The sequence below is a fragment of the Crocodylus porosus genome, unplaced genomic scaffold (genome assembly GCF_001723895.1).
Source record: "Crocodylus porosus isolate Cpor-Errol unplaced genomic scaffold, CroPor_comp1, whole genome shotgun sequence".
Classification (NCBI taxonomy): Eukaryota; Metazoa; Chordata; order Crocodylia; family Crocodylidae; genus Crocodylus; species Crocodylus porosus.
The window spans coordinates 1391088-1418046 of NW_017728931.1; the positions used below are offsets into that span (position 1 = coordinate 1391088).

At 43.9% G+C, this 26959-nt stretch overlaps 1 protein-coding gene and 1 long non-coding RNA gene across 2 annotated transcripts; one reads left to right on the forward strand and one right to left on the reverse strand.

Moving 5' to 3' along the window:
- The first annotated feature begins 24 nt into the window (after positions 1–24).
- On the forward strand, positions 25–16687 carry LOC109316172. Its single transcript, XR_002102744.1, has 3 exons — positions 25–180; positions 4983–4986; positions 16675–16687. It is a non-coding gene; the product is annotated as an uncharacterized LOC109316172 (long non-coding RNA).
- On the reverse strand, positions 975–26913 carry SNX5 (sorting nexin 5). Its single transcript, XM_019544044.1, has 13 exons — positions 26819–26913; positions 11258–11362; positions 10613–10723; positions 9968–10089; positions 9284–9407; positions 8542–8637; positions 6174–6279; positions 6016–6091; positions 5300–5339; positions 5132–5218; positions 2853–3012; positions 1791–1876; positions 975–1141 (listed from the first exon to the last, which is right to left on the reverse strand). Exons 1-13 carry the CDS (start codon positions 26861–26863, stop codon positions 1091–1093), a joined length of 1209 nt encoding a protein of 402 aa, XP_019399589.1. The 5' UTR covers positions 26864–26913; the 3' UTR covers positions 975–1090.
- Positions 26914–26959: the final 46 nt, after the last annotated feature.

Genomic DNA, 26959 nt, shown 5'->3' on the forward strand with positions numbered 1-26959 from the left:
AATTAATATTCATCTGCCCCTGGCTACCCATCATGCAGCCCTTGATGGCTTGCCAAAAAAACTCAGTAAGCAGCCCTCCACCTAAAATAGTTGCCCCCCCAAGTTAAAGCAATAGATTTGAAGAGCTTATGTGGGCTACTAATTAGAGCCAGATTCTAATCCCAGCTCTGTCACTAGCCTGTAGAACAAATTTATTCCATGCTTTTTAATGCAGAGACAAGAGTTAGTGTTGGCCAGGTACTAGACCCCCCGTTGGGGGGGGGGGGGTGAAGTCATATTAGATAGACTTGCCTCCTCAGATCTCAGCCACTACAGTTTGAAAAGCTGGAAGTTTCTTCAGGGATTGTTCACTGGATTTGGTGTACAGGATTTAACAAAAAGCTAGTTTGCATGGGTTTTTTTTCCCTGCAAGCAGCAGGACTGACGTGAATCATGTTCTACTTTAACAGAAGTGAAACAGTGCAGCAGCTTGCGTATTGCAAAATATTTTTCTCCATTGACAAAGTCTTCGAGAGAGAGAGAGAGAGGCAAGCATCTTCAAAGCTTGTATCCCCCGTCCATTGATAGACCTTTACTTGGCTTATAGAATGATGCACAACCATATCAGACATCTTTATTTTGCTGTAATTGCCCAACTGTACAAATATGAATGTAGTTATAGAAATCCAAAATATATTGTAGTAGAAATCTGCCCAAGTGGAATGTTAGGATATTAATTTATAAAACTACTTGGGAATTTTTACATAAGCCATTCCTACTTTTGACTTTCTGCAGACAGCTCCAATAAACCGACAGATAAATTTCACCCTTTGTGATGGGGGGAGAAATCTAAATGATCAACATTTTGGACTCTAGTTCTTGTCCTTGGCACTCACTTTAAGTGCAAATACCTCAAGTAATTCATATGCAATCCAGCTTTCATTTATACCATGGAAGCCAACGTTGGTGTCAATCAACATGGTTAATTATTAGTCAAACAAGGTGTCCAGAAAACCAAATATTGGAACCTAAAGGAGTCAAGCTAAATATGAATTTCCCCATGGCCATTGAGTGCAATTGATGCTTTTTCACATTTGCAGAATAAGGTGTCTTAGTTGTTCTTGAACAAGTCAATGCAACTTTGCAGGAGAGAGACATTGTTCTGGAATGGAAGACAACAAACTCAGTGTTAAAGCACATGTACATGCACTTATCCCAAACCCCATAAGTATTAGTATTTTGATGTTTGTAAACACTGAGGCTCATTTTCAATATGGGATTTGTGACAGTAAACATGCATACCAAAGCTAAAAAGATGTTACTGTTGTAGAAGGCAAGAGAAAGTGCCAATATGAATAAGGGCTGTATAACCATCCCTCAAGTATGCCCTCCTATATACGGAGGATGTTGCACAAAGTGTGCAATCTCCCTCATTGGTCAGGGAGGGAAACAAAAACCAAAAACATACTACTAATATTAAAAAGTAAGCCAACAGCTTAGCTAGACAGCTGTGAAGTACAAGCTTTGGGTTGTGCACTCCATTTAAAAAACTCTAACCAAAGCTACCAGTTATCCCAATGGACCTCTCCAGTTAATACAGAAACAAAAACAAAATGCCACATGCTGCTGCATACCTTGCAAGTCTGGTTTCCTTACCAAAGCAGAATAGTGGAAAGCTTAAGCTTTTGACTTGGCATTTAGTTTCCTAGCTTCAAAAGAGAGGAAGCAAGTCCTCCCATCACAATGGTGCTAGCTAGAAGTGTACTCCATTATAACTGTGCTATAGTAATTCACTTCAAGAGACCACTTACCTTTGCATGCTTTATTTCCAGTTCTGTCATTTCAATTAGGTTTTTACGGAAGGCTGCTATTCTCTTCTGTTTGAAGGTGATCAGTTCTAAAAACATGAAATGGAGAAACCATTATCATTCACTGCTTCTGAGGCAGTGGCAGTAAATAAGGGCCCGCCATTGGCCATGGCCTGAAAATGCATGTAGGGAAGAGAGCATGAAGTAACGGTAAGTATGTATTACCGAAAGCCTTGTTAGGAGACTTGGACCTTAACTGGCACCTAGACCTCAGAGCAAGTCAATTTCTGCCAAACTTCACTTGAGGAAGCATCCCAGAAGAATGAAATGCTGGAGTTGTAGTACTGATCTGGAAGGACTGCAGCCCTATGCATGCTGTTGGATCAGAACATACAGTCTGGCAGTGTAAGGAACATGGATGATCAGGTAGCATCTAGGTGATCAGGGCCCTCCTGTGGGATGCTTCTTCTAGCTAAAGGCCTACAGAGAAGGAAGGTGGGAAGGGGGGAGGGGAAGGAAGGACGGACGAGAATGAAAAAAAGCCGTGCAGGAGACTAGCAGGATCACACATCTTGTCAGAAGGCTTTAGCCTTTGCATAAGCAAGGGGTCTACCTAATAGAAAAATCGTTGGAGTTTGTCCATGTGGACCTTGCTTCTGAACCCAGATGGCCACTTTGTCCCAGAAGTACCTGAAGTTTAGTTCAGAGATTTAAATTAACCACCTTGCCTGCACCTAAGGAGCAGGAAGGTTCAGCCCAGACATTGATGCAAAACAGGCCTGCTGGAAGCAATTCTTTATGCTTCTATATTGCTGTAGCTACCTCCCCAGGTCTGAAAGCTATTTAGCTTAAGTAGTGACGACTTCTATGAAAAGTAAATGCCTGCATGGAAGCAGTCTGTGTGACTGTCAAGCCATTGCAAACTTTGACCCTCAGAAGCAAGCCTGGGGACCCAAAGAGAAAACTTGAGGATTGGGACACCAACTATGGAGAAGTACCTTCTAACAGAGACCCGAGAAAGAATGTGAAATATTCATAAGTTGTGCAGTTAGTAAGATGTTGTACCTTGTTTTGCAGACTCTGAAAGCTTCTCAAACTTTTGACAACAGTCTTGCTGATGTGCCTCTGCCTGTTTGACATCTTTGCTTTTTAATCTAGCTTTATCCAAAGCTTTGTTGGAGTTCTCATACTCAACAAGAGCCCGAGTACGCCTGTACAAGAGATCCTAAAAAAGATACAGAGTAGGATATTACTCTTACAAGATAAGTACTTAAATCCGGACTCCAAGCAAAGCTACTTTCAGCCTTTTTAGAATTTAAGAGGGGAGTTTCACTTTGTTATTTTTGGGGCTCTAGGGCAGGTGTTTGCTTTTAAAAGAGTTGTAATTCTGTTTAAAGCTAACTTTTTCTTCCTTTGATACAGAAGATATATTTAGAACTCCCAGAGCCCTAAGAGCTGCCTTCCCTGCTTCAAGCATCCTCCTTTTGGAGAAGGAAGGTCCTGCTAAAACCATCAATGCCATTCCCTGACCAGCGTGGATAAAGATCAGCACTTTAAAAAAAGATAAGTAAAATCCAATGCATCTCATTTAAAAATCAGATTTTTTTGTTAGAGGTGCTTTAAAAAAAGAAAAGCCAAAAGTGTATATATAGTTTTAATTTAAGATGTTAATGCTCAAAGATATCATCATAGAATAGGAATTATAACTTCTAGTTATATTTTATTTGAGACAATATTATTCATGTAACCTTTTAAGAAGTTTTATAAAATAGGATATAATGAGCCATGGACTCCATTAGGGGCCCAATCGTATGGAATTCCCAAAAGGTTCCACTACAGATTAGAAAAGATTAAAGAAAACCACTCTACCCAATCAGACTGTTCAGTCTAGAAGATCCCATTAAGCATCTCTGTGATGCTTAGTTCCAGTTCTCAGACTGTGAATGTATTTCCAGAGATCATAGGCAGATGAGGTTCTTTGGGTAGATATGATATCTTATTAGACCAACTAAGTATTTGGAAAAAACATTTACAAGCTTTTGAGCAAAAATGACCTTCTTCAGGCATAAGGAGAGAATGTTGTCTCTAAGGATAACATCCTTGTTAACAACAGTATGTGGAGATGAGATAACAGACCCGATTACCCACTCAGCCCTATTGTCTCTCTCTGCAAGTTAGTGTATACACAGTCAAGCCCTTACACTGTTCTCTAAAAAGTGCAAGGTTAGAAGAAGTTGTTTGATATCCTTTTATTCATTTAAGAATGCACTTTGTAGATGACCATTGAGGCTTCCCACCCAGCTATTTAAAATCAAATCCAACTTGTTCCCAATACAGTCTAAAATCCCCAAACGTTAGAGTGCTGATCTAGGAATTTTTGGAGAATTACAGCAGTGTTTCCCAACCTTTTCCAGCCTAAAGGCACACTTACATTAAGAAACTGTTTCTGCAGCACATCCATTAAGGCATTCCCCCATCCTCATCACTATCACAGCTCATTGCCATGGCAAAATTCCACAGCACCTGTTCATTTCTGACAGCACACTGGTGTGCCATGGCACACTGGGTGGGAAACACTGAATTACAGGACATTGTGTAGGTCACAGTGTTAGTCCTTTAAAGCCTGTATAAAAATTAAGACCATATACCAGCTTGACAAGTTTGAATTCAGACAGCTTTAAAGATTCCAGTTGGCCCATTTTATGTATTGTGCTACCCAGAGATGCCCTTCATAAAAAAAAAAAAGAACACCAACTGGATACTGTTAGAATGGAATCTTGACCAGCAAGGTTTGCTTAGTCTGTGGAAGATCCTAGTAGACAAGTTACTGGAATATCCAATCTGATATTCCCCAGTAAATGCAGGTCTATTATTACACCACATCCATGATAAAGTCAGTATTGAGTCTGTTGTGTTTGCATTGAGATGAGTAATGAAATAGTAAGCACTTTTGTCAATTGCTCCTTCAGGTCGTTAGGACAGTTGACATAAGGGTACCTAATGCAAGCCTCTTACTTCAAATTACTTGCTTGAATCCCATTTAAAACTTCAGGAAAGTTGGGTTAAAAAAAAAAAAAAGTTGTGTAAGGTCTAAAATAGAATTTATTCCAATAAAGAACCCAATACCTTGGCTGCTGTATTCTTACCCAGTTCTGAAGGCAAGAACTACTTAAAAGGGACCCTTAACACTACAAGGTATGTATCAACCCCACTTTTCATATTAGCACCCAGCCACCTTTTCTAGAGTAGGATTACAAAGGATTTTCCATCAAAAGTAGGTTGGCATAGATTAAGAGTCAGTTATAGCATTAGAGTTTAGTGATTGACAGCACTAGAGATCTCACCTTTGCTGCTTCTATGTTAACCATGTAGTATCTCAGTAACTCAGACAGCTTTAAGTCCTCATCAGATGAAACACGACTCTCTACCTTCTACGGAAGAGAAGATTAGATAGTAGAGATACAAGACAAAACACCAAGATTTAAGTGTAGGGTTATTTGAAGGGAACTCACCCTCAGTTTTTCAAAGAGTTCAGCAACTTTCAGCAAGTACCTAAAGAGTACATAGAGAGTGCTTTTAAAAAAAAGTTGGCATCTCCTGGATGACATGCCCAGGAAGTATATGGGAATCGGTTGCTTCCATATCAGGTAGGCTGCTTGCGCATGCACGCACCTTGGAGCATCACCATGCTGAGCACAGCGCATGCCCACAAGATGCATAATGCTAGTTTGACCCAGCATCTTTATGCTTCAGCAGGGCTTTTCTGCAATAGTCAATTCAATCAGCTATTAAACTGGTGCTTTTTCCTAATTTTGTCCTTTGGGCCAGACCTGGACTGCAGGGCTTCTTGTAGGCCAGATAAGCTGCTGCCCTGCCACTGAAGGTGGGTTGCGTGGCTGTTGGAACAGCTCTAGAATCCACTGGATGATCTTAGGTCTTGCTGTATTCTATTCCCCCTACCACCACCCCAAGGTTCAAGATAGCCATGTCAACAAACCCCAATAAGCTGCAAGATAGGAATTTATACAGCCCCAGTCTGACTTGAACATTTGAATTTATCAAATCAAGTCCTCAGTATGGTAGACTAAGATAAGTTCTGAACACCAAGCCAGATATTAGCAAACAAGGGAGACTGGGAATTATGATTCAGTTTGTTGCCTTTTTAATACAGGATTAGGCTTCTGGAGCTTTATTAACAAGCCAAGAAAACGTTCAATTAAGTCCTCACTTTTTGATGACTGTTGGCTCCTCCAGTGCCAGGCTGTTCAAGCAAACAGAGATGTAGATGTAGTCATCTGCAACATCTGTCAAGACAGATAGCACTTTTTAGTGTCATCTCTAAGCACCAGCAAGTTTATTTAGAAGAGCTTTTAGAACAAGGTTTACTTTTATGAGATCTTGTCATCTTATCTGCTTTTGCACATGCATCCTTGATTCTGTTATAATAGTTCACAAGGAAAGTCTTCTCTTGCTCAAAGAAGTCATCTACCTCCTGGGGGGTGGGGGGGAAAAAAGGGAGAATGTTTTTTAACAAATAAAAAAAGAAGTAATTTGTTACAGAGCCTTAGCAGCCATTCTATTTAGTAGATATTCAAAGTGAGACATTTGCCCTTGTGTAGATGCAAATTGTCACTGTACATTTCTAGCTTTCCCTTTGAGATTAAGTGAAACCTGCTAGTTCTTTCCTACAAAATTTTCCTTCATTGACAGAGCTGAAGGATCCACGGGACTAACTTTTGACACGTGTCCACACACCATGCAGCTCTTAAAAGACGCACAGCCTTATACACTATATATGGTACTAGTTTTATTCTCCCCAGGCCAGCTGGAACAGGGTCATTCTTTTACATCCAACTCTATTTGGTTGCGTAGTTTGATGTTTTAAAAAAAGTCTTTAGGACAGCTAAAAACTTAAAAAGCAACAACTAAATTGCCATGGCAAAGAAAACTTAGAAAAAAAATTTGAAATTCAAATAATCTTTAGATGTCACAATTGTGACATCTGGTGGCCTGTTCTTTAGAAACTTACTAGAAAAAAAACCTTGCATTAGGACATGGAAAGTACAATTTATACATCACTAGTCTCAGCAGCTTAATAAAGGCTTCAAAGAGCAGTAGTCTTCAAAGCGAAGACTTCAGTTGTGTAAGCAATGGCTATTTTTGTGAATGACTACATACCTGCAAGCACCAATTCAGTGAACTCATCATCCTTTCCCCAAGAGCATATTTCAGGTTTCAAATGAAACTTTGGAAAGCCAACCTTTAAGGTTTGACAGTACCACTGGAATAACCATCAAAAGGTTGAGTTCATGTGAGAAGGCTGTTCTCCAGTTAAAAAGTATTAGTTTACAATTAATAGGAGAGAAATAATTCACCTGCATGTCTCAGCACTTTTGAATACAGAAGTGGCCACTTATGAAGGTCACCCTTTAATGAAGGATGCTTTAAATTTGTAGAAGGCTACTGACCACGTACTGCTTTGTCTTACCTGCATTCTAAAGCAGAAACCTGATGGGCTACTTGTCTTGGATGCCTCTGCTATACAGGAGTCAATTTCCTCACTACATGCAGGAGAGAATTAACCCTTTCTACCTGCACCTGGCCACGGCAATTCTTCTTGCTGTAGTCACAATGGCAAGAGAATTCACAGTTCTACCCCCCCCCTTTCCTTGACTAAACTATATCTAAAAATTATAGAAATATGCAGGTGACAAACTAATACAGCAGAACATGGGCTTGTCAATTAGCCACTACGTGCCATAACAGTACAAGACATTTGTAACATGCCACAAAACCTCCCCAATAGATAATGGGGTTTGTGTCATGTGCTAGTCTTGCGTCAGATCCTTCAATAGCTGGGATTAATGCTGTTTACTTTACAAATTAAGACAGACTTCTGCTAGCATTTTAAAGCAGACTTCCCTTACTTGTTTCATATGCCTAAATGTCACAAGATTCCTCCCTTAGAATTAAGTGGTTTTCATAAAATAAGGTTGGGGTTTAAAAGAAAGCCATTGGATCTCATTCCAACACCCCATTAAACTACCGCCCATGTCTAAAATTGGGTCATGGTTCCAAGGCAAGTCCTTAAAGCTGTGGCACATTCAGCCATTAAGTAATGATGTATAAGCCTTGACCAAAGGCTATCAGATTGGTACCCTGGACATCCACTCTCGTCTTGACCCAGGTTAGTCACTCAGCGATTTGAGGCACTGGAAAACAGTCCTTGAACTATAAGACTTGGTTGAGAGAAATTTAAAACCGTAGGTTACATTATAGCCTATTGTACTATTAGCCCTGGCAAGCTGGTGCTCAAGACTGAAAGTGCTTTCAGATCTACTAGAAAAACCTGTAGGTTGGGGTTGCAGGTCCTGACTTTTGTAGCAGTACTGCCACGATCACAAAAGTTTATTTTTTTAGCTTTTTAGTTATGGCTACCACTGGGTAATGGTTTCAGAAGGAAAAAGCAGCAATTTTTTATTTTTTAAAAGACTAGAGTCAGGAACCATTTGACCACCTGGTTAATCGAGTTCTGGTATTTTTATCCTTGAGCCAAAAATTAATCTCTTTCACCCAAGTTTGCCAGTAACATTCTAGCCAGACAGTTTTGTTTTGATAGACAACTTAGCACCTGGAGATCAATTCTTTTAAGCTAAAAGGAGTTGCGGGGGGAGGGGGGGCCGAGAAGGGAACCAATACTCCCCACCTCACACCAGAATTTATCTATTGTTGGAAAGGGAGAATAGCATCTTACCTTCACACTAGAAAAGAGGACTTCATCAGCACTCTTCACCATGCTTTTTAAAAAGCCACCAAACATCTCTTTTGTATTTTTCCTCCGGACACTTAGCTAAAAAACAGAGTATGCCAGAAGATTTTAGAAACGTAGCCCAAAGTAGCTTTTATAATGGTCCCTTTGTGGGGTTTAGCTTTGTATTTAAAAACAAACCACCAACAACAAAATCAGTACTGTAAGAAGGTAAAAGTTAAAAGATGCTTCTTTCTTACAAGCAATGGCCTGTTACCACAGATACTTACTGTTCATTGTGAAGTAGTCTCCCCTTCCCTGTAGGGGATGTTTGTTTCAGAAGTTATTTTGAGTGCATTTAGGTACCCTGTACTAATGCAACAAACCCAATTAGAGATGCTTGTTGAGTTCCCTCCCCAACTGCAGCTTTGGGTTTGTTTTTTTATTGTCACCAAACAGGATAGGCAGGTTTCTCTGGGCTATGGTGTACCAGCTTCCTTGCTGGAAGGAGACTTCTTAGAAGTTGCTTACTAAACTTCTGTCACATCTTAAGGGACCACTTCCGAGAAGAGGATGTTGCCATTACATGGAAGATAATGTCACACAATACCACAGGGTACATATATTGTGCTTTCCCCCGCCCACCTTAAAAAAAAAAAAATACAAGCTTGGCATTTTTCTAGTCATGTGCCAGGAAAATAGCTACTTCTAACATTAAAAATTTAAGGAAGTTAAGAAGAGGCCTTACATCCTGGTCATACTCTAGGAAAACATGGAAATTGTGATCTCTGCTGATCACAGGATGAGAAGAAATTCGCTGAAGGAAAATTTCATGAGATGATACAGTCTTCTTGAAGACAGCAAGGTATTCCCTGGAAGACAGCCAGATCACAGACTTAATAGGGACATACACACACTATACTGTTTTTCAGTGCATAAAAAAGTATTCTTTTACTAGATATTATTCTATTGAATGGATTCTACACATTCACTGTAATTTTTCAAGTACACAGATTCATGGAGACACTGCACCTAGAAGTGGGTTTAGAGTCTATAAGAGTGATATGCTTCACCATTCTAACCTGCCACCCTAAGGTGGAGTAAGCCAGACAGAGTTATACCAGAGGTCAGACTAAGAAGGGCTGAAGAGGGCCTCAAGATGCAATCTAATTTCTGCTCAAGGTAGGATCACCCCTATTCAAACTTTGCCAGGTAAGTATGGGTCTAAGCTACTCTTTAAGGCCTCTGGAAAAATACACATCTGCCCCCTCACCCCCATTCAGCTACAAGGCATAATGCCCAATAAAACACCTTTAATGTGCAAAAAGTTAAACCAGGGGATTTAGAGTGTAGGCACCCTACAGGACAGAACACCAAGTTGGTCCACTAGACACATCATACCAAAAGTTGAGTCAAAGATCCATGTACTCACGCTTCTAATTCTTGCTTCATTTTGGCAAATTCTTCTTTTGTCATAGACACTTCTCCTTCCCCAAGCTTCTGCATCTTTTCTCTGGGACCATCAAAGTCAGGCTTTGAGGGTGCTGGAGGTATCTAGCCAAAAGAACCTGCATTAGTAGCAGCTACTATCCAGTATGTAACAAAGGTTTCAGAGGAGCTCTGGAGTCCACTGCCCTGATCCCCAGGTTTTGACCAGTGCTGTTTGTTAATGGAAGTAGGTGGGCTCATCCACAATAGTCTTTTGTGCCACTCTAAAGATTGGCACATAGTGGCTCTTCATTAGTTATTCCAGGAAATACCCTTGAAATGTTTTGGGAACTTCTGATTATACCTGCGAGTCAGAATGGTGCATAGATGGCCCTTTCAAAAAGGCATTTACAGGGTCAGGAATGATACAAAAGTGGAATGGGTATAGGTCTCCAATTTAACTTTGGCTCTCTAGCCCATCAGCTTTTAGAACGCGAGGATAGAATACAGCTCAAAGGGCTTCAGTTGTTATAAGATACTAGAGCCAGGACATGCTACTAGTATTCCTGTTTTAACAGGTTCAGCATCAGCACTTCATCTCGGATTTTACTGTGGTATTTCATCTAGGATACCATTAGACACCACTTACAATAAGTCCAGCATAGTCTTCAGTTTCGGAGAGCGTGTCATGTAACCACACAAAGTCTTCATGCTGTCTTGTAACAGAAAACTCGGGGCTTTGAAAAGTTGGCAGCGTGGTCTAAGAAGAGATGCAGAAACCTTACTGCTAGCAAGTTCACACTCACCCTAGAAGTACATGTAATCTGCCAGAGCAAGCTAGTCATTTAGCCTAGTAAAACTTGTGCCAAAGTCATCTCCATGTAAAAAGGGACCCATATCCATTATTAAAGAAGATCCAAATTACTTTAATACAAAGCACTAATATTGGGGGGGGGGGAAAAAAAAACCCCCAACTCAAAAACCCTTTGAAGTCAGTTGTAGTTTCCTCTCTACTTGTGCCCAAGCCAAGAGTAGAGTCTACCCATCTGCAAATTCAATGAGTCAGTTGCACATTTTACATTTAGAGGGTTTTGATCCAGCTTTACAGCCTAGAATTTGAAGATTAGTGGTTAAAAATCTGCAGATACCATATTGATAGGGCTTTTACATGAGCAAGCCCAATTCAAATTTGTAAGCAAGTTTATTACATTATATGCAAGGATGTCAAAAGAATCTCCTTTCCCTAACTGCATCCAAAGGTCATGGTAAGGAAACTGGCGGGGGTGAAAGTTACCTTAGTATGTACCGTGAACTTCACTTTATCTTTTTCACTCAGAGCATCTGGGATATCAATCTGGAGGGAAGGATCAATATTCAGGTCCACAGACACAGCCCTCAGCTAAAAAAGAAGTTAGTAGATAACCTTGAAGTCAGGCATAGAGAAGGCACAGGGCAGCTCTATTTGCAGGTCAAACACACCCCAATAAGGATGGCATCAGGACTACACCAACAACTAAAGAAAGGTCTTTTGTAGTCACAGTTGACTATAATTTTATATGAACCATACAGGAGCTACAAGTCTTCCCACTGCAGACTCTTCAAACAGGCAGCTAGTTGAGAGTCAGTGCTACCTATGAAGGGTTTTGAAGTGTGCGCTCCTTTTTACAGGAGGGCTGAAGAGTTTGTTCTAGTTTCCCCCTGCAATTATCAATAAACAACTGGAGGGACAGCCTAATCTTTTATAATTCTTTAATTCTAGTATGGAAGACATGGGCATGTAAGCTTGCCAAAATATCTTCCAAGATATTAGCCAGCAATTCAGCTATTTTCTAGTCTAGTTTGGAACTCCACAGTACCGAGACCCATCTTGGACCTCACAAGAAGCCAAAGCAAAAGCTACCATACAAACCAAGGCACCATCTTCATTAAAGTTACCTTTAAGGTGAGAGGGGAAAAAAAAAAAAAAAGTGTACAAATAGCAGTTTTATTTGCCAAAACTGAAATTTTGCAGGTCTGGAAAAAAAAAAAAGAGCTCCAGCTGAAGTTTCAATTCATTTTGGCAGTGGTAAGGGAAGGGATCCTCCCTATCCCTTGGAACAGTTGCACAGCTTGCATACTTTGCATCTTTAGCACAAGCTGCGGTGTATGGCCCATCAACCACACCTTTGCAGAGCAAAGGAAACACTGAAGCATCTTGACATTTGGCCAAACATAAGAGCAACAGCAAGCTGAGTAGGGAGATTCTTTTCCTGCCCATTCTCTTCCTGCCACAGAAGCATCTCTTGAGCTGTCCAACATCATTCTCATGCACCAATGATGACTTCCCCTTATGTTACTTCCCATCTCCCCATGACTTATCATGGGTTATTCCCATCAGTTCCAGAGGTTCTTGCCTTTTTAGGAGACGGGGCCCCAAGTCACAGCCCTTAATGCAGTTCCAGCAATGCAATCCCCACTGCCTACTTTTCCAAAAGGGCCATCAGAGACAGGTGGGCTCTTCTGTTCAGACAACAAGAACCAAGCAGTTCTTCTCAGGAAGAAATGGTGAATCAAGAGCATCTTAGGTACTGAGAAGGGATGCAATTACATTTGTGCAAGATGTTCCAATAGAAAAATAAAACTAAAAAGAACGATTTGTTGGATTCCGAGGTGCTTCATAAAAGCGTTCCAGCATCCAAAATGCAAGATCACATTAAAAACTTCCAATTTAAGTGGGGGGTTTTAGCCCAAGCTAGGGCATCCATAGCAGACTTTCCTAAACAGTGGAATAACTTACTTGAGTTATACAGCAGCACAGGTTAAGATGCCTCTCTTTCTACTTCAATAAGAACCTATAATGGTTTCTCCTTCCACCTGGCTTCCCCCATTTAAGAAGTTTGCTCAGGCAAGTAGTGCTCTACTGCTTGATGCTTCTTATTTAGAAGACAAATGGTGTCCCTCAAGTGTAGCTTATTTTCAGTAACTTGACACATGCAAAGCATTTAGCAAAAAATATTTTCCACCAGGAGAAAAGACAGGAAGGGCACATCTAATTCCTGCGTAGGAAGTTACTAGTGGCTGGATATTAGAAGTAGAAGCTCTCGCAAGCATGTAGGGTAGCATTCTCAACTGGTTTTAGACATCACCTGTATTCTACTAGCATGCAGATGCCTCAGCCTGACCAAGTTCAAGTACCTATAGTGCTACAGGTCACCTTTTTTCAGTGTCCCTTGCTTCAGGGAGCTTGCATTCTCATTTTTCTTCTCCAAGGGAAACTTGACAGACATGAAGCAATTTACCCAAGGTCACAACATAAAGCTTGCAACAGAGCTAATGAATCAGCCAACAGGCAATCTAAGTCTTCCAGGAAAGAAAGCTATACTTGGGCCATTAGAATAGTATTGTAATAAAGGCTCTTACAGACCTAAGATTTTACTCCACAGTACATGAGAGAGAAAGGGGCAAGCAAATAGCAGACAGCAGTTAAATTGAAAGTTCTGCGCTTGGGAGATCTGGATGTTAGTTTTACAAAGCCAAAGTGCTCTTTTCCAAGGCAAGAGCCCATCTAATAACTAGTGCTGTACATCATGCACAGCCACCACCCTTGGGCGAAAAAAAAAGAAAGATGACAACCTACATACAGACTGCACAAGAGACTTGTCTAAGCACTGAAGACCCTCCTTGCAAGCCAAAGCTTATCCAAGGCATAATACTGGACTGTCCTGGAAGAAAACTTCTGTTTTATTTTGTAAAACAATGGAGAAGAGAAAGCTTTCCTGACAGATTGCTTCAGGCTGAGGTACCAGCATAATACATCTCCCCCCATCTGTACAGCCAGGTGTCACAGGCTTGGCCAGCTGAAGGTTGTCATCCATTGTTTGTCTGATCTACCAGATATGAACATGCCAAATCAAGGTATCAATAATACTTACCCTGCCATGGAATGAATGGCAGGGGAAGGAAGAGGCATTTGAGTCATTGCTTTGCACCCCCTTTTATGATCACAGGATGAGGCAAAGAAATCTTTTTACAAGCAGCCATTCTACACCAAAACCCAAGAGAGCTCACTTCCCCATAAACAGCAACATTTACACAAGTATGACAACACACACTTTGCCAGCTGTCTTGTGACTACTAAATGCAAGGCATGAGTTGAATGTACTTTTTGCTTGCATTGCATCAAGCAAGCACAAGTGTCTTTTGAGCTGCATATTCCAGTTTCTGCAAGACAGAGAACCTTCTGTCCAACACTGGTTTGGAGCAGTCTTGGCTCCCCTAATCCACTTGGAAGTGACTGATATACCACCCAATTGATCCAGATTGGAGTCCAAATTAGATTCTGGTCTTGAGTAACAGTTCAGACAAGTGACATTCACAGTTTTAAGCAATTTGTTTCATTGGCACTAGCCAAAGCACCTATCTGAAAAGGCCACCCCCAATAATGGGTTGTTTCTACACCTCCCCCTCAAATAACTCCTAAAAGCATTCAGTTCTGTGCAATGCCAGGAACCATGACATGATACCCAAAAGGGAACTACAACTGTAGTGAACCAACGCAAGGCCAGTGGTTCCTTAACAGGCAGCAAATCTTAGGGTACTAAAACTCACTTCAACAAATTGGCTCCCAAGTCCAACACAAGTAGGGGTGCACCAATAAAGACTTTCTTGGCAGATAGATGGCCAATTATTAAATCAATCCTATCGACCAATGCAGATTCAATAATGAGTATTTAGCAATAATGCAAGGCACTTCAGGCTACTGACATGAAATAAGCCTTTTCTGGTATGCTCCTACATCACATGCATCAGTGTCCCAGTCCTTAAAGAGAGTGATGGTAGGGGCACTTGAACTAAAATTTGAATGAGTTTTAGTTCAAGCACCACTACCATTTTTTAAATATGAGGATGCTTAAGCAGAGCAGAGCCAAGCCAAGTGGGATGAGGGCAGATGCAAGCCATCTGCTGTGGAGTTGGGGCTCTCTGCCCGGCTACTTTTGCCATGCAAGCCCCACACCAGCTGCACACCCCCTGCCTGCCTGGCAGCACAGGGTACAACTTGCTTCCCCCCCTGCTGTTGGGCAGGCAGGGGGCACATGGCTGGCATAGGGCTCCTGAGGAAAGGCAGCAGAGTAGAGCACCCCAGACCCACAGCAAGCCGCCCACATCTGCCCTGCACACAAATCTGGGGCGGAGGGGGAAAATGGGACATGCCCCTTCCCCCAGGGGATGTGCGCAGCAGCAAGGAGCTGCCTCCGTCCCCCCACCCACCCCACCCCCAGACAAACCACCCATGGCTTTGTCTTGTCCTGGCCCCAGGATCCCATGCACTGGCCTGGCTGGGCAGTGCCCCCAGCCCTAACTCCTGCCCCACTCCCTGCCTCCCTGTGGGGGCCTTGATCTGTCCCCCCCACCCTCATAGACTTACCTGCAGGGAGCTGCTCTCTAGGCTGCCCCACTGTATTCCTGGCCATGTGCATCTGTGCGCCTGTGCACATGCATGTGGCCCCCTCCATCCCATTCCTGGCAGCCCCAAACAGAACCCCTTGCAGGCTAGAATGCTGCCTGCCTCCAAGGGGAAACCCGCCATTTCTCCAAGGGAACCCATGCATCCAGGGCCCTGGCCAGAAGATATAGTTAAAAATTGGTAAGTATTATGGGCTACAATAGCCAAGGTGATAATATTTCATAGACATTAGGGCTGGAAGGGACCTCAGAAGATCATTGAGGCCAGGCCCCTGCCCAAAGGGCAGGAAGTCAGCTGGGGTCATAGGATCCCAGCAAGATAAGCATCCAATTTGCTCTTGAAGGTGTTCAATGTAGGTGCTTGAACCACCTCCAATGACAGGCTGCTCCAGACCTTGGGGGGCTTGGACAGTAAAGAAATTTTTCCTTACGTCCAGCCTGAAATGGTCTCGCAGTAGTTTGTGACTGTTCCAACCTAGTCATCCCTTGGGGTGCTCTAATGAACAAACATTCCCCCAGGTACGGATGGTCACCCCAATAAACTTATAGGTGGCCATCAGATCACCCCTGAGCCTGCGCTTTTCCAGGCTAAAGAGCCCCATGGCTCTAAGCCTGTTGTTGTAAGGTCTGTTTTCCTGACCTCTGATCATACACGTGGCTCTTCTCTGGACTCAAAGAAGCTTCTCCACATCCTTTTTGAATTGTGAAGCCCAAAACTGGATGGAGTACACTCTTGGTGCCAATCCAAAAAAAAAAAGTCACATGATTTATCAGTGCATCTCTAAACACAAGCTTTATGGCTATGTTACAGGAAAGAAATTGAACCAGGTCTGAAAAAAGTGACATGAGCCATGTATGTCTGTACACAGCAGCCAGCTATGTTGCTGAACTAAGAGATAAACTCAGCTTTGCTAACTATGAAGTGAAGGACCAGCCGTGCCAGTAAAACAAACTAAATTAACTGGCCACTGTTCTGGCTGCAGTCTAATACTAGGCTTCACCAGTAAACAGCACAAAGGTTTGGGGTTTTTTTGTTTTTTGAAAAGCCCACTATTTTGAAACGGCTTATCTTCACTGTCCTAACCGGATCAGCAGGACAAACAATGTAAACTGCTGAGTCTGTGAAAAGAGTGATAAGCTAAAGGAAGCAGCTTCCTCTCAGCTAGTTTAAGGAAAATGTTACACAATCCACCCAGTCCTGAAAGTTGTAAACTGTCATTAAAATTTGCATTCTTTAATAAGTGAAGAGCAGGAAGATGGGGAGGAAAGGTAGATCCAATTTTAGAAGTGTGCACTATTCAAATGAGACAAAATAAAAGTTTACTACAGCAGACAAGCAAAGAAGATAAAGACAGAGACTGGAACATAAGTGATCCATTACTATGGCCTTGATAAAACAAACAACCCCTCCCCCTGCCCCCACCCTCTGCAAAAACCTAGCTTTAGAAACTCTTGATAACAGTACTGTTTTAGGGTTGCTTAGGTCTTCTTACACAAGTCTGTTTAAAGGTAGACCCCAAAATGAACATAACGGCAGACAGCAAGTATGCAAGGTGCACGTGAAACACCAGACCTATCGCTGTAGGCCATGCTGCGCCACACCACTTACCTCTCAACTGCAAAAAGCCAAAGTTTCCCTAGTGGCAAGGATGGACCTATTAATACAGGCAGTTCTCAGACTTACATGCACATTTGGTTCTTGAAAACCAACTCTTAAGTCTAAAAGTTGCCACTCGAAACCAATTTTCCTCATAGGAAACAATGTTATAAATGTGGGATTGGTTAATGAACCAAGGCCTGATACAAAATAATGGGTGAAAGTAGGGTATAGTACTCATCAATAATAAAGTAAATAAAATGTAGCTATATAACTTGTCTATATGCATTTCTATTGCAAATATACCAGACCAGGGTGGGGGCTGGGGGGTTCACACCACCCCTCCACACCCTTCTGAACAAAATCAACAAGAGCTGCTGGACAGGCTGAGGCTTCTCCTGTGACCGCCTGGCTCAGCCCCAGCACTACCTGCCTCGCCCCAGTGCAAGCAGCTGGGGGAGTTAGCCGGATGAGCTGTAGCCTTTCCTGTGGTTGTCCAGTGCAGCCCTGGCACTGCCCACCTCACCCCAGTGGAGGCAGCTGGTGGAGCAAGCAGATGAGCCATGGCTTGACCTGTGGCTTCTCCTGCAGTCACCTGGCACAGCCCTGGAACTGCCTGCTTTGCCCTGGCAGGGGCAGCCGGACAAGCTGCAGCTTCTCCCGCCACCCACCGCCCCCCACTCCTAGAGCCCAGTACAACCCCAGCTGGGCAGCATTTGCCCTGTTCTAGCCCCAGCCCCACCCCACAGCCCTTTCCTTCTCCCTCCCCTACCACAGAGACTTGCATTCAGTGCTGTAAAGTTGAAACCCATGCCTGAACTTCAAAACCCAGGTGTCAATTTACAAACACTAACTCGAACCATTGTATGTTGAGGACTGCCTGTACACTGTTTCAGGTCCATATTCTCAGCAACGGGTGGCTGTAAGGACCACCCCCCCCAAAAAAAGAGAAAGGCACTTCACTCTACTGAAAGCTGAAGATCAGAAGGGCCACATGACAGGCAGCCAGGGGCAGATAAATATTAATTTTCTAGATTTTTTTTTAGGGGCTCCACAGGCCAGATAGAATAGCCTAGCAGGCTGCATCTGGCCCTCATGTTGCCCATCCCTGGATTAGGCCCACAACTACAACTGTGACTTTCTGCACCACATACTGAAATAGTGGCCTAACCTATGGAAACTGAAGTAAATTTTCTGATTTCCTAAGTCTTCTGCCCATCTGTTGTTTTCAGTTCTAGTGCTCCAAGCAGTGGGAGCAAGAAAAATACACCTATCCATATTCTATTCTACAACACCAGTGGTGGGAAGAAGATATCCTAATACCCCCCAAAGCTACTTTCTCCAAGGCAGTTGTACAGTAGGCATTTGGGTGATGACAGGTGATTGGGGCGGGGCAGGGAAAAAGGAAGAGCTTTACATTGCACTAGCCGGTGAAGAAATAAAAACAAAAAGTCTCATACTGGTGGGGAAGTCACACTATTATCAATCCTGCCTATGCTTCCTCTCTGGAAGCTGCAATACAACAAGGAGTTAACGATGGGGAGGCAAAGGCAGCAAAAGTAACAACAAAACCTTTCACACTATAAGCTTCCATGCTTCCAAGTGTTTGGAATACACCTGAATGAGTTTTCTTGGGTTTAAGGGAGTGCTCATAAAAAAAACTTAAACACCTAGCTCTATCCTGAAGCACAAGTATGTTCTCTCAACTTTCACTCCAGTTTAATCAAAGTTACAGCCAAACAAACTGAAGTCAGCTAGCACCCTCCAGGGCTAGAAATACAGGGACTTCATTTGGGCCAAGTACAGTCAAAAAGCCCAAGGCTGAATCAATTCAATCTTCATAGATCAGTCTAGGCTGTGCAGATTGAACCAATAAACAAAGACATTCACTTTTGATTCTAGAAGTGCAGCCACATGCCTGCAGTGGCTCAGGCCAGAAGCTAAGTATTAGAGCACACTTCCTTGCTTGGCTGAAGCAGACACCTTGGTCAAAGGCCAGCCTGCCCACCCTGCAAGGGAGGTGCAAAGCATCCTGGGATACTGGGGGACAGAGTCAACTCAAGTCTGGAGCGGATCTGGGCAAAAGTTCAATACACCAATTTAGTTTAAAATTGGTTACATCCATCCAGGTTCATCTTAAAATTGTTATGGCCATTCTGAAAGTGGCTTATGCACACTGAATTTCTGTAGTATTACAAATCTGAACTGTTTTCTAATCACTTACACTGGTTTGTGCACAATTTCTGTCCCTAGCCTTGATTATCTGAACCCAGAATATGTTCATTTTTAGGTTTAACCTTGCAGAAATGCAGTAAAGGGGATCTCCCCCAAATTAGCATCCAATTAGTACACCATTAGAAAGCATCCAGTCTGCAGGATAAACTAAACATCACTAAGGCTTCAGTTATTCAAGCCTGGTTTGACTGTAGCACTATAATAGTTTTGTAACATCAGTTGGACATGACCTACTAGCTGTAGAGAGAAAGCAAGCAGAGGCTGTTGCTGCACTGCCCCCCCAAGTCCAAAAAACAAGAACACACATTTCAGAGTATATCCTGTTTAATTTAGCTGCCAATTCTGTCTTTATGCAAGCACCGCATGACTTATTTTACGGAACACTGGCATGCATTGAAACATGAAGCCAAGTGCCTTCCACCACCCAAGCAGTAGTATGAATGCCTGAACTATTCTATTTTTCCCCACCTCCTTTGCCCCGCACACCTTATTAATATTAGCAAAAAACATTAGGAGGCAACAGCCAGATATCAGTGTACGTTACTGACCTATGGGGCTCCTATAGTTATAACTTCATGGCTTAGTGCTCCATGAACTTTCCCAATTACATTCCCCCCCTCCCCCACACATTTTTAGATGCAGCTTGTGGTTACTGGAAGCAGCCTACATCTCTATGTTAGGTCATGTGCTAAAGCTCTAATTTAAGTTTCTTATATGGGATGCTACAACCATAGGAGTTATTTGCCAGGCAGCAATAAGTTACCATTATAAGCAAAACCACATCATAAAGTGCCAACTGATTATCTGTGCAGCCACCCATTTTATGCAAGGCAACAACTGCCTCCCTTATTTCACCGAACAACATGCCCACAACCAGGTTTCTTGCTCTAAAATCCACAAATGAGTATGGAAGGAATGTCATGAGTAAGCTTCCACTATTAGTTGCATTTGTCTGTCACCCTACTGCATAATGCTGCACAGCTTCTATGGAAAAAGATTTCCCCACTTAATTTCTGATCTAGATTTTGTTAGACCAAGATTCTGAAATACAAGATTTACATTTCCCAACAGCTAGTATCAATTACTAGCAAGGAAACCTCACTTTGACTTAATGACTTTGCCCCAAGTCAAGTCAATTTCAAGCAGGTACTGACCTGCAGTCAGTAATAGCCATAAAGGAAGTCAGAGAATTAAGCCACATGTTTCAGACACCATGCTGCTACCATGAAGTTGGTTTAGGTTTTCTTTTAAACTAGAAGTGTTTTTTTGTTTTTTTTACTAGACTCTTTTCATGCTATAGGGTTATAAATTTAGGCAACTATAACTTCAGTTCTGCCACCCTGACAACTGTACGTGACAGATCACATCTAACAGTTTGTTTTATTAGTAGTGTAAGCTTCATTTGACCAGAACAATTGGATTGTATGTACACCGTGCATGATTCCATCTCAGCACTGCTATTAATAGCATAACAGCTGTATTTCCCTACCATGAGGTTCAACTGGTAAAGCTTATTGCTTCCAGAGAGGATTCTGTATTTTAAGCAAGAAAGTAAGAAGAGAGGCCAACCCTATTTGATTACATTACCATCGTTGCCTGAATAAAATTAAGGTGACCATCACAAATGAAGCACAGATTCCAAAGAGTAAAAAATCAACATCTACATTGCAGCAGCAGCCATGGGGGTTCCCAGACCCGGTGCATGGTTGTATTAATATAGTACTCTGCTTGTAAAATGCATACACAGCGTTCTCACTATTTCTGCACTTGCCAGTGTAGACATACATCATAGTTCAATCTCAAGATGTCCCATTCCCAATGAAGTCTGTTCTCATTAAATCCAGGGGGGGGAGGGGGGAGGGGGGAAAAACAAAGAAGAAGTGTTGGACCATCAGCCCTTAGTCTCTTAACCTGCATCCCTGTTAGCCTGAATTGGAGTTTGCCTAGTTAGAAGTGGCAGTCATGTTCCACCCTACTGGCCAGGCAAAGGAACCAACACTGGACCATGGGTTAGATGCACACTGCGTAGCTACAAATTATACTTCCAAGGAAGCCAATAGGACTGTAACCACAAAGATAGCCCTGAAGACATATGCCCCCCCAAACTTCTAGAGGTAGCAGCTGCAGATGCGCATTTGAACCAATACCAACTACCACCTGCCCATATCCTGGAGCTCATTGCTCTTTGTACCAACATTCACTTGAGCAACATCAGGAAGAGATAGTTCTGCATTAACTCAGTTATACATTGCAAGGGGGAAAGAGGAGGAAAAGAAAGTCATCTGGCAGCTCAGATAGGAACTAGTGACCATCATTAACAGTACAATGGCAGAGCCTGCCAACAGTTTACAGCAGGGGTGGGCAAAACAGTCTGCGAGCTGGATTCAGCCCATAGAGGGACTTCATCCAGTCTATGGTAGTGCCTGGGCCAAGCAGGAGCAAAAGACCCATCTGGCCCATGGCATATCCTGCCACCTGTAGGCATGCAGCAGGGCTGGGGCCACTCTGTAGTTGGACTATAGTTCTAGGTACCCCAGGTGGTACCAGTATCTTCTGGTTTCTGCTGCCCCCAGCCCCATGGAGACTGGCAGGGACCTGGGCACACAGCTCTAGCCTGTCCTGCACCAGCCAGGACCTGTGTACATAGCTGCTTTTTCTCTTGTGCCCAGCAGCAGGTTTTGCCGGGCTGCTACTGCTGCCATCTCTCGTGTACAGGCAGGTCTGGAATGGGCATGGGGCAGCCTAGGGTCAGGGCTATCTCCCCCGCACCGCTGCCAGGTCCTTCTTGCTGCAGTTGCCCAGAGCCCACACTTGGGCTGCCCTGTAGCTCCTCTTCCCTGCAGCTCCTCTTCCCTGCTGCCACCAGAACCACATCTGAACCACCTGGCAGGACAGGGGTAGCAGTGGAGGAGCTGCAGAACAGCCTAGACATAGAAGCAGCAGCAGCAAGAGCTCAGCAGCAATTGGGGGGGGGGGAGCCACTTTTCCCTTGTGCCCAGCAGCCTCTGCCTGGCCACTATTGCTCATCATAGGAAGGTGGGTCTGGAGCGGGTATGGTGCAGGCTGGGCCGGGGCTGTGTGCATAGGTCCTGGCTGGTCTGCTCCAGCTGAGGCAAGTCCAGAGCAGGCATGGGGCTATGCAACTAGGTGCTGCTGGGCACTGGTGGTAGGAAGGAGCAGCTCTTGGCTTTTAGCAGGGACAAGGGGTATTGACCAGTCCACAACAGCTCCTTAAACTGTCTATGTGGCCCATGGGCCCAAATAATTGGCCACCCCTGGCTTACAGCATCTGTGCTGACCCATTAGTTAATGGGTCCTACTTCCAAGTTATCATAATATTATAGGAGTGTTGTCTGTTGTACCAACTTTACAGCTCCCTGCATAGCTGGAGGATTAATACCCATGTCTGGCTGAAATGTTTAGATGGAAGCTGTTCTGATGTCAGTTGCACCACCCTATATTTGTGGAGTATGACTCCAAGTCACAGAAAACATTAAGGAACCAGATCTAGCCTGACTCACTATGATGGCAGGCAGATTCAGCTCCACCCCTTGGACAATCTGTATGCCATTGCTGGGCCTTCTGCAATGGATCCACCCGAGCGAAGTTCTTTCATAATCTAATTAGGCCTTGGAGCAGCTTTCTTCTAGGTGATGCTGGCCAAGCTGGGTTTGCCATTTGCACTTCAAGGCTAGCCCCAGTAGTCAATTAAGCAGCAATACTTTTCTAGGGGTGGAGAGAGCCACAGGAACTTCATTCTCACTAGAAGGGATCGAGCAGGAGCTGGTAGAACAAGTGGCATTTGGGTCTCCAAGAGTAGCACTATAGCTATGGCCTGCTAACAACCATCCATCGCTGTATCCATGTATCAGCTCATTCCCTCCAACAAGCTTTACTCACCCTCCATCAGCCTCAGCTCAGGGATAGAGCTTTAGGATAGCAGAGCTTGTCCTGCAGGAGACGGAAGGGTAACACTACACCTAGCACCTCTCAGGACATGAAAGTACACCGTCCAGAGGTTAAGCCTGCAAGTATCTGGAACTTCCCAGCCCCAGGGTCACATTGTTCATATACTACCACTGGCATCTCAATTGAAGGGGGGGGGAGGGATTCTCACAAGCTGTAGCACAGTCTGCCATTTAAGCATCCACATAAGTGCAAACTTCCTAACAGAAGTGACTAAACTGCAATATATATTCAATTAAGTTCACTAGTGCCCAAAAAATTGTTCATGTACTATGATTTGACTAGACCTAGCTGAATTCTACAGAACAGCACTTGCCAGCCATGGGTACTAAGGAAAATCTGTCAAGTTCCAATTTTGCTGCTTCTTCCTTTCCTGGCTTCACACTACTTTTCCTTCCTATGTGGGATTGTGCTGTACTCTCCACTGCATTTCCAATTCTTCTTCCCCACCTCCTTCCACATATTTCATTTAGAATCCTTTCTACTTCACCCCTCCTCATGGCCAAGCTTTTTCCAAACTATGTACCACACAGATTCTCTCGCATATGAAACTTGCTTAAGCCACAGACTGTATTAGCCACATGCTAAAGACAAGAGAACTCTCCTTTCCTCAGCTGCTGAATTCCTACCAGACTGATGTGTGGGGACTAGTCTATCAGGCTCCAGCTAGTATTTTCTAGCCCTTTCAACAGCAGATCTTTAGTACCAGGCTCTCCATGCAAGGCCAGCTTTGGTGTCCCCCATTCTGAACTCCACCCACTCTTAAGCCTTTTACTCAGCTTTCTAAGCAACCAACCTATTCTTTGCATTAGCTGCTACCCACGAGAGTAACCACAGTAGTGAAAACTAGAAAGACTGGGAAGTTCACAACCTGCAGCAGCTCACTGAAAATGCAGGACCTTGGTTGGTTTAGGGAGTTCTCTACAGGCATATGGACCATGTTAATAAAAAAAAAAAAAAAAAAAAGGAAGGAAGAAAGAAAGAAAGTTTCAGTTCCACAGAAGCCAAGTTAAGTTTTCTAGGAAGAGCTTACTCAGCTCACAGCAACTGCTTTTTAAGCCCCAAGAGGTCAGGATGAGGTGGCAGCATATCCAGGGTCCTTGAAACCAGAACTTGAGGGAGGAGGGGGAAGTAGAGGTACATTAAAACCCACCCTATCTGAAACTCCCATCTGCTGTGGTTCAGGACTACCATCTTCTCTAGCTACCTGCTATGTTAACTTTGGATTTCCCAATTTAAGTCAAGTGACAGACAACAAAACCTAGTTGTGTTGCTCTAGTTAATCTCCCCCCACACTTGCACTGATCTTCCCAGCACTCTTCTGGCCTATATCAGAGCACTACTCTATAAAATCCCAAGGGGAGTGGGAGTGGAGTTCTCATACAACACTGTTCCCCACCAAGCTTGGAAGTGTCAGACAACCAGCCTGTTTAGTATTAAAGGCCCACATGCCATTCATGAGAAATACAAGCAATTTTAGCATAATCAATTAACATAGTGTCACCTTCCAAGTTGAGACAAACCAGCATGGGCTGTATCACCATTAAAAAAAAAAAAAAAAAAAAATTACTTGACTTTTGTTTTCTTACTTATGCTCTATTATCACTAACATTCACTGCTTGAATGATTAGCATCTTTGTCTGCCAGAGACAGTGGATATTGCAGCCTATGGTATACTTGAGGGATTTGTTATTGCCCCAGAACTCAGTCCACAGCAGGAGAGATTTCCTGCCATAATGCATGAACTGGTCCCCCTCTCACCCCCATCATGAGCACTGCTGTTATAAGCTGCACAGCCAAGGCTTCTCATGGCTGCACAAAACCTATGTTCTATCCCTGACCACCTCATAGGCTTGGGGGGGGGGGGCCCTTTCTCCCCACAATTCCACCAGTAGTTTCCCCTGAGGACAGAACTGAGAAAGGTCTGGCCATTCCAGGTTTATACCATGGGCCACAGCCAAGTAGAGAGTTTTACCCTCTCCAAAACACGTGAATGTCAAGGTTTTCTTTCCCCCACTTCTGTTACCACAACAGTGAACAGCTGAAGAAACTAAAGGTCCTGGAACAGAACTCCACTTCTGAGGAGATTTATTCCCCCAACCTATGGATTTCAACCAGTGTGCCATCAAAAAGTGGAGATACTGAAGAGCTAAGCAAGAAGAGGGGTCAAGATACGTGGTCCTCCATAGTTGCCATGAAGCTGCATGCAAAATCCTCACTCTTTTCTGGCTACACAGTAGAGCCAATTGTCTCTTCCAGAGGAAGATTTGAAACACCAACGTACATCTTGCCTCGGATATTTATAATGTTCTCTTGCCTTTAGATCAGAGCCATAGCTAAGATGGATACCCTGTCCAGACTACAAGCCACAATAAGCAGGGGAATTCACCATCAAAGAGACTATTCAAGAGCCAAGAAGTTCACTATCAGTCTAGTAAGCTGGAGATCTTGCTAACACTAATTAACACTAGCTACAGAAAAATGTAGGCTACCTATAACCATCATTTTGTGTTGTCAGTTATTTTCCATTCAAAGTTCCCCTTTTAATGATTTGCATATAGCTCTATGGTAGAGTTGAATAAGTGCCCTAGCAAATATCATGCTAGGACAGTGTCAGTCACGTCCCAGAACGAAGCAGTGACAGGGAGCTGCCCATCCTCTCAACAGATACCAACACACCTAATAACATCTTCAAGTAGGGGTACTCAACCTCCAGCCTGCCAGCCAAATCCAGCCAACAGAGCCATGGCTTCCAGCCCACAGGGGTCATTATGAGCTGGAAAATTTGGCAGTGGGGAGTGACAGAAGCTCTAGGTGGCTCGATCCAGCTCCACACAAGCCACTCCTGCACAGCATGATCAGAGCCACTACCCCACACATCTAGACCAGATCAGACTGGGCTGTTCTCCATCCTACCCCTACACCTGGATCAGGGGCCCTCCCCCAACCAATGCATCCTAGTCAAGGCTCCTCTACCCACAAGGCATTCATACTGGGGCTGGACTGCTCCCCACACCCATGCATCTGGATTGTGGCTGCTCCACCACAGAGCACTGAACTTCCCAAGTCCCAAACCCAGATTTATCATCATAAATGTAGTCATAATACGCTCTCCTGGAGCCTCCAGCCTTGCCCCTTGGGCAGACAGTGCACCCCACCACAGCCAGATCAGCCCTCTGCAACAGCAGATCCAGCCCAAGAGACAAGTTACAGGGGAGCCCCTCCCCCCCATAAGAGACAAGATTTGAAAGTTGTAATCTGGGCAGTCTCTGATCCAATTGCTCCTTCCAATGAAGGAGTTTAATTATTTTGGCAGACCCACCCGCAAAGTCAAAGTGCAATCTGAACCTGCCGGCATCACCCATTCAGCCCATTGTGTGAAGAAACTGGGAACCACCACCCTGCAGTGCAAACGCTGTGCAACCTGACAGCACAGGCCAGCCCGAGCACCAAGCCACGGGCTTTACAGTGCTCACAGGTAAATGCGACCCAGGCACTGAACAAGGCGGCCTAGAGCCAGCCCAGCGCCGGGTGAGGCTTCCGAGCCCCACCTCTCCACCGAGCCCCCTCCAGCCCGAGTCCCACCGAGGGTCCGCAGCTAGCCCCGTCCCGCACCTTGCTCTGTGCCTGCTCGGGGCCCAGCGCCATAGTAGTGCTCATGACGAAAAGACGCCACTACCCGCTACGCTCTCCCAGCCGCCGCCCCCGCCGCCTTCATATAGCCCGGGCGCGAGCCCCGCCCCGCCTCCCGGCAGC